Here is a 20398-nt window from a genome sequence, read left to right on the forward strand (position 1 = left end):
TTCCTGATCCCGTGCGTCCCGTCCCGCCCCGCCCCGCCGCGGCGGCACTCGCTGGACCGTCGTGGCCGCAGACAACGAGGCACCGCACGGGAAGCGCGCGAGTGGATCGCGACTATCTCGCCATTGTTCTCCTTGTACAATATTGCATGAAAGGAGGGGACCCGGCAGCGCAACATTCGCAGCCCCCCCCCCCCCTTTTTGTTTTTAACACAATGTTTCCCTTGCATTGTGTCGAAAATAATATGAATTTAGCAGCTGATGACAAGATAAATATTTCATTCAATGCCAGCTTGAAATGCGCACATGCAGGACAGTCCCTTTGAAGTGGAAATAAAAATGCTTTGCGAATTTGGCACAACACAAAGAAGAGTGCTCTTTCCAACCAACCTGGCCAAACTAAGAAAAAAAAAGTGTGTTTGTATGTATATATAAAAATCCAAAGGTGATTATCATGAGTGTGAAGCAAAACTCAGTCCACAGTGTCCAGTTTGCTGCAGCAGCCATCTGCTTTTTGGCACCTTCCGCGAGGCGCCTTGACGGCGGTGCTCTTTTGCTTTTGCTGCCACCCACCAAATTTTAATAAGCTCGGCAAAAAGGCCCGTGGCTGTCTTCCATTTTTTTGTACCCTCATATCTCAGGAACTACTCGGTCAGTTTCCTCGAAAACGCTCTTGTTGCAAAGGGAATTCCACAAGGATTCCAAATCGGCGATCCTTTCCAAGATTGGTGCATATTTTAGTCACTGGACCTTTTGACCTCCCATTTGACCTTGTGGATCACGTGACAAAACTTTTCATGAAATCTTTCTCGCATGTTCTTTAGATATCAAAGTTTCAGAAATGTCCTTTTTTGTTTGTTTGTTTCATGGAAATACGGAGTCAAAGTATCCACATGCTCAGATTTGCAACGAATAGTCATTTGATAGTCATGGAGGATGAAAGCACACAGCAGACCTTCAGAATGTGTGTGTGTGCGTGTGGATTATGAGCGAAAGCAGGCCAAGCTCCCCCGCGGCGCCCCAGTCGAGCTCATCAGCAATGCTCTTTTGGCTACACGCTTACTCCCTTCATCTTCCATCTCGCTTCATCTTTTTTTTTTTTCCTCTTTTCTCCCAGAGCTCACTGTCTTTGATGTGCTTCCTCTTGCGCTCTCTGCCGGCTTTCCTCCTGCATCCGTGAGGTCATCACAATTCTTGCCCGCGAGTGGAGGAGGAAAAAAAATTGACTTATAAAAAGACGATAGTGGTGTTACATGCTCTTAAAAACGCACAAATCCCATGGCAAGTTGGAGAGCTCTGTTGTGTCCTTCGATATGACGTTGAAAGTGTTTGGTTCATTCCGATCGCGGAGATCCCTGCTTGTGAGAGGGTGTGCACACTTCTGCAACCATATGATCTCTGTTTTTTCTATTTTTTTGGAGGGGGACTTTGGGGACTTCCCCTCTCAATAAGATTTGTCATGTCATTTCAAGGTGTCGCCCACATGAAGGGTGGAAAAAGTTTTGAAAAGATTCACCCAATGATCACAAAAACAGGGCGGTGTCGACTTTCTTCAGTCAAGCCACTCAAAATAATCAAAAGCCTTCTTCACTGTCCAAGTGTCTGCCTGCATTTTTTTGGGACTCCAATTCTTATTCCAAGTTTATCTGTTGTGTCTCCTCTTAGTTGCGGCGTCAGCCCCCCCCCCCCCCCCGGGCAGGCGACGGTCTGTTCATCGCCGTGGCGCCAGGAAGCAGCTGCCCTCCCTGTGCAGGAAGTGGACAAGAAAGGACACAAGTAGCCTTTGGGTGTCCACCACCAGACAATGCACATCTGGCAGGTCGGTGCCCACAATGTGTCACGGGCACTTATCTTTATCTTGCCGCTCTTTAGCTTGTCCCCGTGTAGCTGGCTAGCCACAAAAGTGGTGCTCCGCATCTAAGTTGCCAAGCTACGTTTGTTGATGGTGACTCTGCAAAATGTACATCATACCTGGAACTGCCGGGGGGGCACCGTTGGTGTTCAAATATCCCGAATCTTCAAAATGTGTTAGCCAAAGCGATGCTATACGTTGACCCGTCAATGGCGCGTCCCGCTATGTGCTCGCATGAAGCTAGCGGGGGCATTTCTAAGGCACATTTGTTCGGTTGCTTGAAATAAGCAACATGTAAATTGCTTTTGTTTGATGTTAGGTTTGACAGCAAACGTCAACGGGCCGCTTTTTGGAAGAATTCTCGACTGGACTGCACCACCGTGTAGATGTCATTGCCACCATATGTTAATATGTCATCGCGGCATGTTTAGTGCCCCAGCAGAGTCGCAAGGGTCCAACCAAACAAAGAGTTGTGTGCCACAAAGAAAAGGGAAATGATTGACATCCGCGGGGCGGTTGAGGGGGGGGGACAAAGCGCCCGTGCCGGCTCGTCTGTAAATAGTGCGGCTCCCGCAGACTTTCTTATCGCCGCGGCATCGCCAACATTGGCTTCTCAGAAGTCTCCGCTTCCCATTGTTCCCGCGCGCGGCGGAGAATCGCCGAGCTGCTCCAATGGGGGCGACGGCTCGGGTGGATTTTCCACTTGGAGCGCATGCCGCGGGTGGGGGGGGGGATGAGCGATTCCCTCTGATACTTGTGGACCAAGCGCACTTGAGCAAACACATTTGTGCATTTTTGGATCACAAAATGTCCGTCCACAACAATTGAGATTTGAAGATGATCTCCGTCCGCACGGGGTCGCGCTTGCAAACTCGAAAGCAACAACAACAAAGGCAACTCCGAGTGGGGGATGGCGATTTCATTGCATCAAACAATGAAATGCCATTATCAATTGAAGTTGAATTCAATGGCAGAGCAAATCTCATAGTCACGTTCTCAATGTTTACGTTTTTGCCTCCATGTCCGCCGTTTGAACCTTTTGTTTGTTTGGTTTTTAATGAAAGGGAGACGCATCCAAATGGCAGTGCCCCTCTACGAGAATTCGCCTGAGCTCCCTGACAAGATGAGGAGACGATAAGACCGAATGCCCTTCACGCCGCATCCGCATTCTCTTCTTCTTTTGTGTGAGGTAAAGTCCCAAGCCGGTCCCTGTCAGTCAGCTGTTCAAGAAGGAGCGTATTCCTGAAAAGGTCAACCGAAAGTGGGGGGGTGCGAGAGGGCGGTGGGGGTCTTCCGTCTTTCTCCCGCCTTCCCTCCCGCCGCGATGAAGTCACCACCCCGCATTCTTGGCTTGCGTAATGTGTGTCTTGACAATGAGAACATGGCGTCCCCGCATTCCGAGCCCGGCCAGGTATGTCACCCGGCTGAGTCGGCCCGCTTCCTTCGTATGGCCGATTGCGTTGCCCCATCCGTTAAACAAACAAACCAACAAGTCACAAGGCGGTGAGAGTCCAGTCGTCCGAGACGTCTTTACGGTCATCGTCGCTGATCGTACGAGATACGGTGGCGGCGAACGCAACTCAAGTCACCGAACGGCTCCATTTTGTACAACAGTTCATTTCCAAATCAGATTGACTGAGAAGGGCAAGCGGCCGAGCTGCTGACAAGGAACTGCGTCGAACCCGCTGAAGCGAGACAGAATGAAAAATGACCGAAAGTTCCGTATGTGACGGCGTGACGCTGTTTTAAAAGATGTTGAAAGATTTGGAGCAAATATTGCGCAATCGCGAGCGAGCAGCTATGTGCCGGAACGAACGCCGCACGCCGGTCAGGTGATCGACAGGCATTTTGAAAGTACTGCCGCCCAAGACATGAGGGAGTCACGCAACGAGGGGGAGAGCGTTGAGCCCTGGTGGAAATGCCAAGCAAGTCGTGTTATGTAAGTGCGACTTGGGTGTTACGTCATTGGGTGCCGTTGGTTAAAAAAACAAAACCTGCCGCTCTGTGTTGCTGATCGGGATCGCCAATCGATGGCAATCATGAACTAAAAAGCCTCCAAAGCGAATTCACCGATTCATTTGCAGTAGATCCATCCAGAAAACATTTGATGGAAACCGCAAAGACTGACAACTGACAGTTTTCCACCATTTCAGTTTTCTGCAACATTTTACTCGAATTTGCGCGACTTTGTTGCCAAGTGCACGCAGCTAGCGAGCTATCCAGCCAGCCCTGGCACGAAAAGCCATCTTCTCTTGAGATAGGGCGCCAGGACGTTATTTCCAACATGCATAAAAATAAGAGGTACGGCGAGGGCGAGGACAACGGCGTTAAAAATAGAAAACATCAATACGACGGTTGTTTCAAAAAGACCGCCAAAAAGTCCACACTTATCTGTTCCTACCCCGCATATTTCTTTTGTTGTTAGGCAAAGTGCATAACTCAAAGACCTACCATGGAAAGTCAGCAGTCACTTCAAGCCTCTTGACTCCCTCATAAAAGAGGCATTTTGCTGCAGCGCAGTCACATTGTCGTGCGCAGCACTCTTCCCTCCAGGCTGGAAATAGTAACTCTCTTTTTGTGTGTGTGTGTGTGTGTGTGTGTGTGTGTGTGTGTGTGTGTGTGTGTGTGTGTGTGTGTGTGTGTGTGTGTTATGTGCTGCCGTTAATTTCCCCACATGGGAGTCAGTAGAGCAGACAGTTTTGTGTCCAGCCTGAATAAACTCAAGGCTGCTGTTTTTTGTTTGTTTGTTGTTGTCAGATGAGTGATGGACTGCCACGTGCCTGTGTTTACTGTTTTTTTTGTTGTTGTTTTTTTAAAGGGGTGGGGGCAGCCGCGTAAACAACATTAATCTAGCGTGACACGACCAATCATCGGCATGACGATCCAACCTGTTGGTGTTTGTTGGAGCTGTCGTCAACTAATGAGCACCACGCACACATGCGGAGACACGTCCCTGCTGGCCGGATGTGCTCGTGTGTGTGTGTGTGTGTGATGCGTGGGAGGCAGAACTGTGTTTCGAGCTGGCACTATCCCACACGTGCGGGATTCTGCTGATTTTTTTCTGAAGTATTTGTTCACTATTTGTTTTGATGGCGTATAGCTAGCTCAGTAATTAGCAGGTGGAAAATAAATGTGAGTCATATCTCATACTAAAGGCCGAAATGAGAGGATTCCAGATCTGTAACGATTTGGTCGCGCGTATGATGGAGCTCGGTTTGTGGAGCGTAAATCACTCGTGGACCGTCACACCGCTGCCTGAAAGGAGCCCCTCTTGGCTTTCTCATTAAAATTTCTTAAAACGCTTGCGACGCATCCACTCCCCCCTTTGCGTGCTTGGAGGTTTGTTTAGAAAGGACTGGGCGCCCGTGAAACTTTTACTGCGTCTGTATAGGAAGAGATTTATCAGCGGCGCCGCGAAGCCTTTAAGAAACGATGCCATAAATTATTTATGGCCCCTTCATTTGGAATTCTGAGGCGCAGCGGAGCGCCTTCTAGCTCCAGATCACAGAATAATTGATGCTCTCGGTTAGATTGGAGATGTGCTTTCAGCTCCAGCGAGAAGAAGACGATGTCGCTCCTCTCAAAGCACTCGATCATTGGGGCTAACGTGAATGCTAACGGCTAAAGCGGCCTCTCTTTTTTATTTGTATTTGTTTCTTTTGTTTGTTTGTTTGTTTAGCCCAAGGAGACGGTAGGAGAAGCGGCATAAAAAGAGGCCAAAATCCAGACCTTCTTGGGTGAGGCAGGGCAGGATTTGCATAGTGGGTGCGGTTCAACCAAATACGAGATTCGGGCAATTACCAACAGTTACCTCCACCAAGGAAGTTGATTTCCCAATGTTTTTTGTTGCTCGATCAAAGAATTAGTTTTCACATTTCTCATAACAACTGAATTAAAATGCCATCATGAAACAATTTTGTCATATGCAGGTGATGAGGTGCCTGTCCCAAACGATGATCCTTCGGCCCTGGCCAAGAGGGTGCCTTGCCGCCGTTATGCTTGATGGCGAGTTGAAGTGCAGACATTTGACAGATCGTCCGGCAGCTGTAGGTCGTGAGTCAAGGGCAACTAGCGGGAGTATGTGGATAGAGATGGATATTAAACGCACCGGAGCCTCCATTGACAGAAATGAGGACTGAGACAAGGAAGGACAGAGGGGGGTGGGGGGGGGGGCGTGGTGATAATGAAAGGGGTGCGGGAGGGGGGCTCGCAAGATGCTGATGAGAGGGAGAGAGCGCGAGGAAGAAACGGGCGTCGCTGCGGAGCGCCTCCATTGATAAAGTGGCGCGGCTGCAGCAGGACGCACTCGGCGTCATCATGCGCTCGCACTTCGTTTGTGTCCACTCGAAACGCCGCGGTGAAAACCAAACGGCCTCAGCTCGGTTGGACGCGTTTGGGAACGGCACCTGTGACCCAGAGGCAACCCCTCGGATGTAAACGCATCTCAGCCGCAGCCCCATTTGCCGTCAAGGTAAGAAAAGCAACCCAGACAGAGGCGCTTCATTACGTAATCTCGCATTGCTAGCGTTGTCATTACGACGGGTGTTGGGGTGATTCGAAGCTCAGATTCCTGTCCGCCGTTTTTTTTTTTTTTTTTTTTGGTCCAAGCAGACTTGGTGAACAGTTTGAGTTTAGTTTTGGGGTTTGTTTGGTTTTTTTGGTCGTCGTTTGGTCATCAGGTGTAGAGCATGGGTTGCTTTCACCAAAATCGCTGGTTCCTGTGCAAAAAGTCCGTTCAAGAAGAACCGTGATTCTGACATGAGGGCTTTTTGCTTTTGTGATGCCTCAAACTCAAAGACAACAAAAACAAGACTGAGAAAATCCTTTGGGCAGCAATTACTTCCAAATGTGCAACTAAGAAACACGCGGTGAGCGGCGCTCGACCGCCGCGTGGCCCGAGTTGAACATCTTTATTTTGTGTTTGACATTCCCTCCCGGAAAATCTTTTCTTTCCATGACGATGAGTGGAGATTGACCGCCCAATCTTTATCTTCTACTCAAAAACTATGCTGATCGGGACTCCAAAGCACCGAACCACCTCCTCCTGCAAATAACTTACTACAAATAAAACACAACAACAACAACAAAAAAAACGGAAAAAGCAATAAGTGAACGTTTCTGAGTTCTGAAACGATCCGCCGGCTGGATCTTGAACGTGCATCGCAAATGTCAAACGTCTGCCAGTCGAGGAAAAAGCTTGCAAATGCGGTCTCGTGAAATATTTTGAGGGACATGCGGCATCCCGCCTCCCTCGCTCTCTCTCTCTCGCTTTTCATCTCCTCCTCATCCTCCTCGCTCCTTCGCATCCTGCCTGTCGACATCCCCCCGTGCATTAGCCAAGTCTAACAAGCCTCCGCCTTTTGCTTGCCAGCAGCAGCCCACCCCCACTGCCCTTGACCTCCCCCCGCACCCCCCATCCGTCACACTGGGCTCTACGGAGGCAAGCGGGGCGCCGGTGTCGGCCATGAAGCTGGTGAACGGTGGACGACGAGGAGCAGGAGGGGGAGAGAAGGCGGCGTTCTCCTTCAAGAAGTGCTCAGCCTTTCAGTTTGTCAAGAGGAAGGTGAGTTGGAATGACGCACACGCGCCACAAAGATGATGTCACTGCCTTAGAAGAGTGCCCCCAACCGTCTGTGTTTTACTGCGCACCACAAGTGTCTGTTGGCTGAATAAATAAACCACCAATGACATCATCGGTTTTTGGAAGGATGGACTCGGCTCTTTTGCGCTGCAGCGTGAGACAAAGACAATCATTTGTCCGTTGGGTTGAAAATCGAGATTTAGTTATTTTTGAATAAATACAATGTGTACTTTATCCTCGTGTTGTGGCATTATTTGACGCTCATAACGTTCCATCCCCACCAAGGTGCGTCGATGGATGCGTAACCCCAAAGTGAGCGTGGAGAAGGCGCAGGGCAAATGTCTGCCGTACCCGTACGGCAGGTGCCCGCCGGCCGAGGGGGCTCGCTACCCCCGCTCGGCCTCGTGCGGCGGCCGCCGCGACGGCGGCACGCCTTACCGCGGCCGCGCGCTCCACCGCGGCCGCCCCGAGGCCTGCTGCCAGCCGGCGGAAAGTTGCCGTAACGGCCAAAGCTGCAAGGTGAGCGCCTCGGCACCGTGAGTACAACGCGTCTCAGAATGAGTTGGCGTGGGCACGGCAACAACGGCAGACGTTGCTGTTGTTGTTTCATATGATGAGAAAGCTGTTCTGAATGTGGGTCGCGTGCGTGCTTATTTTAGTCGACTAAAATTGTACTTGTGTGGACCTGCACAGTATCACCCAACATTTCATGGCTGCGTTATGTCAGGACGAGACATTCTGTGCCAACACGCACTCAACTAGGCAATGACACGCAAGCGCACGCGCGCACTTTTTTTCGCCTAAACAATAGCCTGATGTGGCGTTTTATGGCTCGGCTGCGGGGAAGAGCTCATCGAAACAAAGATGTCCTCATATTTGAGTCACCCCCAAATCTTCCCATGATGTACAGAGCGCGAGTACTCGTGTGGCCAACACTGCTGCACGCAAGTGGGTTGCTACGGCGACGCCAGGGCAAGCGAGACGTCCCGCTCAGCCTCCCCGCAGAGGGTAAATAGGATCTGTGTCATGTCGATCCTTCCTCTGTTTATGCACTTGCACAATGGGAGGAGACGACGGCACGTTGCGAGGTTCCGCGGGAACCAAAAACCACCTGAAAAGGAGCACGACGGACACGCAAACGGCGTCGAGCGTGATTTCAAACATCCGAAACTCTTTTTTCTTTTCACCTTGAAGTGAGAGCAGTGATGATACAAAGTATTTTCATTAGTCATTTCAATGTGGAAAATGAGTCCGTATTCACGTGTCAACGCACCAACACGGATGTCGTTTTGCAGGTAAGGAAGTGGAAGACGCTCTCGGGCCGCCACGGCAAGTCGAAGGACGGCGGCGACGGGCCCGACGACCCGTCTTGGGGGGGCGGCGTCCAGGCCACGCCCCCCTTTGTGGCCAACCCTATCATGCTGGAGTGCGCCGTGTGCAGCGGGCCCTACATCGGCTACGTGCCGGACGATGCCTGGCAGCTGCGGCAGCGCACGCAGGCTAGTTGTTCCACTACCGTTACCGTTTGGAAATGTCAGCATATGAGAGGAAGAGTCACAATAATTCCAACTATTTTCGCTTGATTGTATTTCAACTTAATATAAAATGAGTCTCATCAAGTCACCTTCCATTTCTGACACCATTTCACATGAAAAGGTGTCCGTTTTAGTGGTTGCGATGACTCACCTTCTCCAAATAAATCCGGGATCAAGTGCAGCGCCAGAGAAACGCTCACAGAAACAGATGTTGTGCTCATCAGATTACATGGCGCCCTGCGGGGGTGCGGGGGGGCCGTCGGTGGGGACGCTGGCGGTATCGCCCTGGCAACGCAACTTAATTAAAGCACATCGGGTAACGGGAAAGTGGGGCAGTGAGGCGTCTGGGTGTCTTTTGCCAAGTGCCGGTTGAGGGTGCGGCGTCGTTTGCAAAGGGGCCTTCACGTTGGTGAGGAGCCAAGAAGTTGTCACCCTCAACCGGTGGAGCGCGGCCCCGTGAGAAAGCCACTGGACGACTTGATTTTTATAACCTCATACGGCCAAGCACAAGAAAGAAGTGTTTCTTGAGGCGTGCTGTTTTCCTTTCGTCTTGGGGCAATTTTAACCCCGCCCCCCCCAAAAGTCTTGGACACGGTCGCCGATTTCCGATAAAAGGGCCTTCACACATTTATGTGTGTGTGTATATGTTAGCTAGCTAGCTAGTTAGCTAAATAGTTTGGAGATATTGCGAGAGGAGCAAAGGCAGCAGAGGTTCTCTGTCACGTGTCTTGCATTGAGTGAGACCAAATGTTTCCCAGCAGGCCGTGGACCTTTACTACCACAACGAGTCGGAGCCAGACAGCTACTGTTGCCCCGGCGACAACGGTAAGTCGACTGCTAATAAGATGGCTGTTGTCTCCCTTTCACCATCCCTGCTGCTGTGTACTGTTACCTCTGTCAAGACGGCTAGGTCATCTTTGGAGTTTGCAGTTCAGGTCTTCAGACAAGCAAACGTTTCATACCCGCCGCCCCAAAAAAAAGACTCGGTTTGATCCGCAACGTAATCAGACGGTGTTTCTAGTAGTATGAGTGTTGGCTGTTTCCATCTGTGCATGTTGACCTCTCCCGCTTGTTTGGTTTGCAAATGATAACAAGGTATAACAGGACTTTCCTTCCATCATCCCATTCTTATTTGGCTCCAGTGTAATGAATGTGTTTCCAAAACCAAAATTGCTCTTTTCTTCTTTTTTTTTTTGTCTGACTGCGTCTTTGCACGGCACAGTGGCGGCAGCGATCATGTGCAGAATATCGTGTGTCTCCAACCGCTCGGAGCATCACCCCAACGCGGGTGCCGAGTAGGCCAGCAGTTTGACACGTGTGACCGAGGGCTCCGTTTTCACGTCTGGCGTGAATACGGCCCGGCTCATTGTGTATCTCTGAGACTTGATGCTGGTGATTTTGCAGACGAGTGCTGGCCCACCGCATCTGCGAGAGGGGGAGGCCTGTGCCGCTGTGGCGGTGGTCACAGTCGACGGCAATCAAAACAAGCTCTTTTCATTTCATTTAAATGTGGCCTGCTAGTCTTGACATGAATGGTCATGTGTGTGTGCCCGCCTCCCAAGAGCTGTGCTCCCCAGTAGAATGATTTTTTTTTTTTAATTTGTGAACTCCTCACTCACATATGGTGCAATCCCAGCCCAACGCCTTAAAGGCTTCAAGTGTACAAAAGCTCCACTCCCATGTTTTCCTCCGGTCTGCTTGGTGACTATGTTTGTGTGCGTGCGCATTATGTAAGCCACTCGTGGCAATTTTCGGGATGCCGGCCGGGCCTGTGTGACTCACACACGTTGGGAGGTCCGTTTGTGAGAGCGCGGGAAGGGCGGCGAGGCGATGCCAATCGGCGGATATTAGCACTGTAGTGTAAACATCATCAGCCCCCAGCCCCAACTGCTTTTCATATGAAAATATTCATCCATTTCTTTGGTGGCTGTCGTGTCATTTGGCCCAGCGGGGACTGGAGGGGGCGGCGTTTAATGGCAACTGTCGGGCGATGAATGTGAATGAGGATGGAATAGTTAGACAGCTCAATATACACGCACACACACACACAAATAAAAGCCTTGTGTGTGTGTGTGTGTGTGTGAGAGAGAGAGAAAGAAAGAGAGTGAGAAAAAAACAAGTAGCTTGCTGTGACTCTCGCCAAATTGGTCCCTTAAGACTGGCCACCAGACACGAAATTGTTAAACAGCGGCACCTCGATTTACATGTTGAAGTCCAGTAGCAAGATTAAAAAAAATATATATATATACCCGATATGAAAATATGAACATTGAAATGACCTGGAAACCTGTTCGTCCGTAGCAGCAGAATGTCAGATAAGTTTTATTGCTCTCCGTACTGTAGTATTTGCGCTTTGGACGCGTGGCTTTAAGGGGCGTGGCCTTTGGAGCAACATGACAAGCTGGATTCTATCTGGCTGTGTGAACATCTGGGCGCAAGTGGTCTTGTTTTGTATTGAAGCTTAATTGTGACTTTTGTTTGTTTCCCCACATAATAACTCGAGCTGCAGCTGATCTGAAGGCCACTTGGAGCACCAAGCGTAGGTCCATATTCCATTGTGTGTTTGTTTCTGTGTGTTCGTATGGGCGCGCGTGCGTTGGGCAAAAAACATGTTGAGACATTCAAATGGGCGCGCCCGTTGTTGATGTCGTTGATTGTGCAGCTGTGTGGCGTGGGTGTGCGTGTTTGATTTGGCATTCGGGGCACGTCCACACAGGTGGACAATGTTCTACTGCTGCATAGAAAAAAAAATTCCCAACTTGTGACACTGCGCTTATTCGACCTTTGACCTTGGGCCATGTCTCATGGGACCCCATTAAATCGCAATTGGCTTCTTGTTTTTGCTGCGCTTTGAGTGGCGCGTAGATGAGCTAGCGCCTCTCCCAGTGGCTCGCTCGCTAAGTCGCTGTCTTTGTGAGACAACAAGGGGCTCAGTTAGCGTTATCACAATGACACAAGTTGTTCCACTGGACACTCAGTTTAACAAACTGGCTCTGTTCTTTTTCAATCCAGCTCCTTGTTTCATTCCCGGTCAGCCGGCCGGCAGGAGCCTTTGCTCGCTCGCTCGCTCTTCAGCGTGCCAGTGTGCTGTTTGAGCAAGGAGGCGTGGCCGACGCTGTAGCTAGCGAGGAGGCTCGAAATTTCACAATGAGAACACTGGCACAGTTTGAATGCAGATATTTTTATATCAAACAGGAGAGGGACAAAAAAAACAACATTGCGCTAGCCTGAAACAGCACCACAAGCACTGACCTACATTTACAACTAAAATGTGGACACTTCCACATATGAAGAGGGGAGGTCATCCTCAGCACGGCCCACCCACCCCAGTCGACCACATTTTCCATGGTCCCGTTTTGTCAACGAATGTGTAATGACAGGCAAACTAGGGTTAAGGGTTCAAGAATGGTTTGAAACCAGACTTAGGGTTTCAATCAGAGTTTAAAATTTGGGTTTTAACTACGATTAGGGTTTCAAAGTAAGGTTTTAAACCAGTATCAAGGTACAAAATGAGGGTTTTGAAGTAGGGTTAGGGTTTGAAATGAGAGTTGTAAACTGCGGTTAGGGTTTCAAACAAGGGCTTTACACTTCGGGTTACGGCTTCAAATTAGTTATTCAAATTACTTCCCCGCACCCCATCGGTTACCGTGGCCATTTTTGGTTTGTACGCGACTACAAGATACCGCTTTCCGTTAAGTTTGGCCAAAAGTTGCGTGGGAGAGCCCCTGCTTTTCCGCCGATCGACGTGCGTCCAAATTACGACTTTTCCGCTGAGCGTCTGAACGCAGCACGTCTCAGAGAAGGCGGACCGTCTCCGCCTTCGAGACGTGAAAGAAGCGAGGAGGAGGAGGGAAAAAGCCCAAACGCGTCCAGATGAAAATCCTCCTGGCTGAGGAATGCGCCCCAGTGTGCTTACCTCTCGGAGCCCACCTTGACTGGCAGTTCGCGACACCGCCACGTCTCGATGAAAGACACAACGACCACTTGGACGTGTGAGTACGAACGGCCTTTGAACGCAACATCCGTGACGACGTCTCGCTTCAAAAAACCAAAGGAAAAAGGCAATCATTAACTTGGGGAGGATGTATAGACGTACAAATGTGACGGGGGTTGGGGGGGCATTACATAAGCGTACAGCTATAACCTACTTTGGGTAAAACAGCCCCCCAAGCAGGCTTTAAATACAAAATAAAGCGTTTAAAACGTGCCCCCAAATCTTGGAGGGATTTAAGTGCAAAATGTGTTTTGCTTCATGTCAACTTTCTCAACTACAGGCACTTAAGTGTAGACATACTGTACTGTAGACATTATACTGTATATATTACTCCTTTGTTTGCTTTTCTTAATTTTCACCAATTCTAACTTTTATTGTTAGGAAAAGTCGACGTGGCCTTTCGCACAATATCTGACAGTGGGTCCATCCACTCGAGACATAGCTAAAGCTCTTACCTAATGATCGGTGCAGTTTGGGGGGCGGGGTGCATTAAACTCATGTGTTGTTGTTTTTGCATTAAACTCGTGTATGTTCAGACCCCTCAAGTTTGTATCCCCTGGCTCTGTACTTTTCCAGTAGCAGCCTCTTTTTTTTTTTTTTTTTTTTTTTGCTTCTAACCCCCTCCCCTCTCGCTCTCTCTCTCACTTTCTCACTTTTCTTTCTTATTGGGTGAACCTGCGTCACTCGGTACCCTTATAATTGAGCAATAATTGATCGAGCGAGTTGCATTTTTTTCACATCCACTTGGCAAGTTCTTGCGAAGACAACTTCGTATCTAAAAGTCTGCATTAATCTGTGCTCTTATATTGGGAGGGGGTCGTATGCGCACCAAAAAGTAAGGAATTTTCATTTTGCCCACGCTTCATACCTTATGAAATGCTGTAGTCAACTCTAGCCACTTGAGGCTCAATCATAGCACAAAAGCTTCCATCAGCAATAAAATAAATGGTTCACTTACGTGTGAGCGGAGGGGCATCGAAACGTAACCGCACCGAAATGTTGCGAATTATTCATTTGCCCACGCTTTATAGCTTAATTAAATGTTGTGGAGAACTGTTTTTATTTGAGGCAAAATCATAGCCCGAAACCTAACGATGGGCAACAAATTAGGGCAATTTGTTTGAGGCACGCTAAAATGTTTGACATATTGATAACTTTCGAGGGGCTTGACGTTGTCATCGGGGAGCTCCGTGTTATTTGCGGACACATCGGGGCGCATCAACTTGTCGGCATTTTGTAGCATTTTAGGGTCGTCTCGGTGGTCATTTTACAGCCAGTCAGACTCTTTACGTCACATGAGGTGGTTGTTCTGAAATTCCGACGTGATTATTTGCGGGGAAAAGTGTGTAAATAGATCGTTCAAGATGCTTTCTTTTTATTTGACGCAATCACACGGTGGGGTAGGCGTGGTCAAGGGACGCGCTCGTCATACTTTGAGGCCTCTGATTGGCTCATGCCGGCATAGGCTCGTCCAATAGGAGCCAGGAAATTGCCGCTTGCAGTCACTCCCACCCGGAAACGCCTCCCTCTGGCTTCGTCATATAAACAGAGGCAAACTTGAAAGCTGGAGTAGTTACGTCTTCCGTACATGTCCTTGTTGAGTTCCTTCGTGCCTTGGCCTCCCCCCCCCAACATGACGATCAAAAGCGCGACAGGACAGCCCGGCTTGACTTATTCCAGGTTTAAAGGCCTTGTGGCCTCTGTGTGCGGTACGGAGCTGCGTCGTGATGGCTGCATCGTTTTTTTTTTGTGTCCCGACGGACGAATGCAAGCGTGACTTTGAATTTTCTTTCAGCTTTCATGAAACAGCGGAGGATGGGACTGAACGACTTCATTCAGAGGCTCGCCACCAACGCCTACACCTGCAAGCAGTCAGTACGCCTCTCGGCTCGCTTTGATTTCATGCATTGTTTTGTTTGATTTGAATCTTTTAATTTGACGAAAATAATGTTTTAAAATAAATGCTTGGTTTGGATTATATAAAGTACAAATGTATATTTATTTATTTATTTATTTTTTTTGGCTACATATTTAGTAATTGCTTCTGTTTTAGTGTGGAGGTGCAGTCCATCCTGAACCTGAGTCCTCCGCAGGATGCTGAGCTGATGAACACCAACCCCTCCCCTCCTGTGAGTCTCTTTTAGTAAACAAAAATTCTCTACACTCATTGGCCTTAACACTGGCCAAGGGCTAGAACAGATGAATGGTATTTCCACTCATCAGCATGGTTGAAGCACCCGGGTGATGTCTTGCACAGCTAACGTGGCACGCGTTGTTTGACACAGCCCAGCCCGACCCAGCAGATCAACTTGGGCCCGTCGTCCAACCCGTCGGCCAAGCCCAATGACTTCCACTTCCTCAAGGTGATCGGCAAAGGCAGCTTTGGCAAGGTGCTGCTGGCCCGCCACCGCCAAGACGACCGCTTCTACGCCGTCAAGGTGCTACAGAAGAAGGCCATCCTCAAGAAGAAGGAGGTAAGAAGACAAATATAATAATAATAATAATCGTGAGTGATTTCCGTGTAAGCGCATGACGGCGCACGCGCGGCGAACGTCAACAAAGCGTTGAGTCGTCTCATGTTTGGCCGCTCAGGAGAAGCACATCATGTCGGAGAGGAACGTGCTGCTGAAGAACGTCAAACATCCTTTCCTGGTGGGCCTGCATTACTCCTTCCAGACGGCCGGCAAGCTCTACTTCGTCCTCGACTACATCAACGGGGGAGAGGTGAGTCCTCAGCGTGCCGCCCCAAAGGAGTGCCCGCCAGACGCCTCGCCCGCATCTCGAAAGGGGAAGTCGGGAAGGAAGACGCGCCCGCGCCGCCCATCTCCACAATTAGCACGTCTGCCAGCCGCGCGTGCCAAACGGAGTTAATTTCCTGCGATTGTCGGACAATCGGAGTCGATGAAATGTTATGCATTTCAAATTGTATTCATTTAAAAAGCTACATATAAAATGGCTTGAAAAATGGAAAAAAAAACATTGAAAACAACCGAATCCATGACACAGCCGTGAATCGAAAAAGCTTGTCAGAAAAGGAAACGTGATCTTTTGCGAGCAAGGGGGGGGGGGGGGGGGGGTGGCGACTGAACGGCTGACGACGTGGTGTTTGTGCGCAGCTCTTCTACCACCTGCAGCGCGAGCGCTGCTTCCTGGAGCCGCGGGCGCGCTTCTACGCCGCCGAGATCGCCAGCGCGCTGGGTTACCTGCACTCGCTCAACATCGTCTATCGCGACCTCAAGCCCGAGAACATCCTGCTCGACTCGCAGGGCCACGTCGTCCTCACCGACTTCGGACTCTGCAAGGAGAACATCGAACCCAACGGCACCACCTCCACCTTCTGCGGCACGCCCGAGGTAACGACCACGAAATCCGCAAGCGGCTCAAACAAAAATTCCCGTTCATATGTAGGACCGCTGCTCGGTGAGCATCTCAAGTGCTTTTTCTTTGGCTTTTCGGGTGTCGCGGTAATACCACAAAAATGGTATCGTTTGGAGTTCGACCAAAAACAATTGGCTCAAGCAAAACTGAAGTTGGGAGTTCAAATCCTGTGAGACTTGAGCCCAGTGAGCATCTAAAAAAATGGGCTAACCCAGCTGCCGCGCAAGGTTGACCATTTTTCTTTTGCTTAATTTGGCGTGAGAGCGCCCCAATGTGGCGCCATTTGGAATAAGCTTTTTAAATGGCCTCAAAATAAAAAAAAAAAACCTGGATGTCCAATTATGAAATCTGTGCTTTGGAAAAGGACAAAGGCATAGTAACTTGTTTCTTGTATCTCAAATTCGAGCCACAAGATGGCTAAGCCAACCCCAGCCCGCAACATCCCTTCCTCCTTTTTGTTTCTCAGTCCTAGCTAAACCGCGTCGTTTGTTTGTCTTTGGCAGTATTTGGCTCCCGAGGTTCTCCACAAAGAACCGTACGACCGCACGGTGGACTGGTGGTGCTTAGGGGCCGTCTTGTACGAGATGCTCTACGGCCTGGTGAGGCTCGCCGTTGCTCTGGCCGAGCGCGTTGGCATGCGGCGGGACACTAACCGCCGCTGGCCCGCGTGTCCCCGCAGCCTCCCTTCTACAGCCGCAACACGGCCGAGATGTACGACAACATCCTGAACAAGCCCGTGCAGCTCAAGCCCAACATCTCCAACGCCGCCCGCCACCTCCTGGAGGGCCTCCTGCAAAAGGACAGGACCAAGCGGCTGGGCTGCGCCGACGACTTTGTGAGTTCTGCTCGTCTCGGCCCCGCACAATTTAATTTTTTTTATTTATTTTTGCTTTCGTTTGCTGATTGGTGGTCCATTTTTGTCTATACAGATGGAAATTAAGAACCACGTGTTCTTCTCGCCCATCAACTGGGACGAGCTCAACGGCAAGAAGATTACGCCGCCCTTCGACCCCAACGTGGTAAGAAAAAGGTCGTCGGTGCTGAACGCGGGCAGTCCACCGCACGGCCTGATTTGGATTTCACACTGACGTGCATTTGCTGCTTGAGAGTCGCATTAGTCATCAGTTACTTTCGGGCCTTTTTTTTTATTTTATTTTTTTTCTTCCATTTTTGAGCAAGTTTGTTACATGGGTTTGTACCAGTTTGATTGTAATTTTTTAAAATCTATGGATTATTTGTCCGGCGCAAGAAGATGTACAGCAATAGCAGGAGTAAATAAGCTTCAAAGTAAACGATTCTTTTTATTTTCCCAAACGATGCTCGTGGTTCGTTTGCTAACTTGAGGTGCATCTTCTGATTTGTGCTTGCGGTCCTCGTCCAGACGGGGCCCAACGACCTGCGGCACTTTGACCCCGAGTTCACGGACGAGCCGGTGCCCAACTCCATCGGCTGCTCGCCCGACAGCGCGCTGGTGACGGCCAGCATCAAGGAGGCGGCCGAGGCCTTCGTGGGCTTCTCCTACGCCCCCTCCGTGGACTCGTACCTTTAGCAACCAAACCGCTCGTCGTCACCTTGCAACAAAACTGCTGTATGTAAATATTGCACCGACGGACTCGCAAATGGTTGGCGACTGAGTCGCCAAGCACACATTTGTTGGTCCACGTAGACATCGCCATCTCCCTCCTGCGCTGCTTCTCCACATTCCTTTTTTTTTTTTTGTGTGTGTGTTCACGTCACGGGATGAAACTGGGAGCAAGCTGAATGTTACAGAGCGGTCGTTCGTCGTCAAAGGTGCCTTTTTGGGGGTAGGCGGGGCTCTGCTCCCCTGCCCGCGTTGCACAGAACACTAGAGGGCGCTGTGGCACCTTCAAAATGGCCGTCTTGGCAACTGATCATTTTGCACACAGAAATGGTGTGAGCACAGCGCCCCCTACATGTTATATTCTGTCGGCTTTTTTATTTTTTTGAAGGGGGGGGGTGAACAAACCCTTACGCTGCAATTATTTAACATCGCCTGATTGTTTTAGTCCAATTTGTCCTCACAAGGAATCAAATTCCATTTTATGAGTGACATTTATTTCCCAGTCCTTTTTTTTGCTGGATGTGCATTTAGTTGGTCATCCTTGAACGAGTTCACCACGTCCTCACCGGCAAGAATTTCTTCTTGACAGCGCTAATAGAATGACTTGTCTTCCAAGTAACCCTTCTATGCAACCGGCGGCCTCCTCATATGCCAGTAAACCGGTCGCAGTGTGTCCGCCATGCGTAGCCTCGTGGCCATTCTAGTAGCACCAAAATGCCCACTTGTGCTTTTAGCCTCACTAGTATAACGTGTGCAGAAATATAATCCAGTCAAGGGGAACAAAAGTGACTCGTAAGACAGTCATTGCAATCGTGACGATGGAGTCTACTCGTACATGGAACTGACATCCTTGTTTAGTACTACAGTAGTACACACACTTTGTCCTTATGAATGTGTCATTTTCTCCCCGCGTCGTTGCCTTCCACGTTCGCCCCCTCAGCCGACATTCCGTTGTCATGTTGTTGAACGTTATTTAAGTTTTTGGGGGGGGGGGGGTTCTGAGTGAGTTGTACTGGATATAGAACAGAAAACGATCGAATGACGTGACCCCAATAAAGGTAAACGCGTCGATGTGCTTGTGTTGTGTTCTCGGAAGATTTTCTTGAGACCTCTCGAAGCCTTTGATGATGCCTAACTGCCATTAAAAAGGGATTCCGTTGTTGATCGCTGCAATTGAGAATGTGTCGCGTGCGGTTGGAGTCTCGCTTGTCAGAAGAGCGGTCTTGGCGCCTTTCCCGAGAACGGCATCGCCGACCCGCAGGCCGACATTCGGAAATGGAAAGCGTGAGCTTGGAACACGCCGCCGTCAAGTCCGGCCACCCTCGCGCCTTCTCTGGTGCAAAGACACTGGCGCTGCGAAATCTTGACAGCAAACGCAGCAAAACAAAAAGGTACAATTTGACAGTTTTACCAATTTCTTGGGGGGGGGGGGAGCAAGCAGTATTATGATGATTTTAACATTAGTTTTTTCTTTTTTTAGGATCTCTTAATCCTTCGGTTCCTCATGTTGGGACGAACCAGATTGGCACACTCAAGCCGAATGTTTGTCGGAATGAGGAAGCTGTCGGAGCTGGACCCGACTGAAAACGTTGACATCTTTCCCAGAGTTCTCGACGACAACGCGTTTCCTTTGAGATGCGCCCGGGGCACCTGACGATTTGCTTGCTGACACTCGTCTTAACTTTACGCCTGCCGGAACGTTGAAGCGAGGTTGGACCGTCGCTCCATGCGGCCCGGATTCCGTGTCCTTTTGAGTCAAATTCGCGTCAGTCATTTTGAAACGCGGCTTTCGGGTATTTCAAGAAGTCGGCATATTATTTTCCAAGGTGACGAAGATGTTTCTCATTCAGGTTACACTCTGATTATTATTCTAATCTTACATTGCTTGTCACATACAGTAGCGCCGCCGTTTTGGAATATGACAGATTAGTTGCGGAGGGATTACGTTAATCCAATTTCAAGAAGAGTGGTGGCTGTAATCTTTTTAAATAACACTGGAAAAAAAAAGGTAAGAACCGCTCTACATTCGTATCGACTCAAAGACCAAAATCAAATCCAAAAGACAAATGGACAAAAGGACAAATGTCGGGACGCCGGTCCAAAACTGGAAACTAATGATCGCATCTTTCTTCAGTTTTTCTGGAGCAGCGCTGAAGTCATTGATATCACTGTCGCGTCGGCGGCCAAGAAGGGATCAAGAGAGAAGGCGGATGGCGCAGAGCAGGAAAGCGAGCAAAACAATCTTCGCGGGGGGGGGGGGGGGGGGGTGTCATTGTCGCCGTCCGTCCGTCCGTCTGCTTTCTGTGCTGCTTGTCATCATTCGGGCCCTCGACGAAGCCCGCAGTGCAGTCATCCCTCGTTTTTGGCGCTTCAGTGGTCCATCTTGAGGGGGTCTGTCCCAATACCAGGATGATATTTTCTTTATTTAACCCCCCCCCCCCCCCACACCTTCACGTTAAAACAAATAAATGAATCAAAT

General features: G+C 49.6%; 1 protein-coding gene across 8 annotated transcripts; it reads left to right on the forward strand.

Moving 5' to 3' along the window:
- The first annotated feature begins 1683 nt into the window (after positions 1–1683).
- sgk1 (serum/glucocorticoid regulated kinase 1) lies at positions 1684–19081 on the forward strand. 8 transcript variants are annotated; one of them, XM_086099819.1, is made up of 16 exons: positions 1684–1816; positions 2914–3038; positions 7224–7412; positions 7716–7949; positions 8726–8929; positions 9727–9790; positions 11475–11504; positions 14755–14830; positions 15013–15088; positions 15245–15433; positions 15552–15683; positions 16076–16312; positions 16841–16936; positions 17017–17172; positions 17267–17356; positions 17719–19081. In XM_086099819.1, exons 2-16 carry the CDS (start codon positions 2994–2996, stop codon positions 17884–17886), a joined length of 1986 nt encoding a protein of 661 aa, XP_085955945.1. In that variant the 5' UTR covers positions 1684–1816; positions 2914–2993; the 3' UTR covers positions 17887–19081. The 8 variants fall into 8 exon arrangements, with proteins under 8 accessions (XP_085955945.1, XP_085955947.1, XP_085955946.1 ...); XM_086099821.1 differs by lacking the exons at positions 1684–1816; positions 2914–3038 and adding an exon at positions 6101–6320 and having other exon boundaries at positions 7221–7412; XM_086099820.1 differs by lacking the exons at positions 1684–1816; positions 2914–3038 and adding an exon at positions 6102–6320.
- The last annotated feature ends 1317 nt before the right edge of the window (positions 19082–20398 follow it).

Source organism: Hippocampus guttulatus, chromosome 20 (genome assembly GCF_054856545.1).
Source record: "Hippocampus guttulatus isolate MCC_2025c chromosome 20, RoL_Hgut_1.0, whole genome shotgun sequence".
Lineage (NCBI taxonomy): Eukaryota > Metazoa > Chordata > Actinopteri > Syngnathiformes > Syngnathidae > Hippocampus > Hippocampus guttulatus.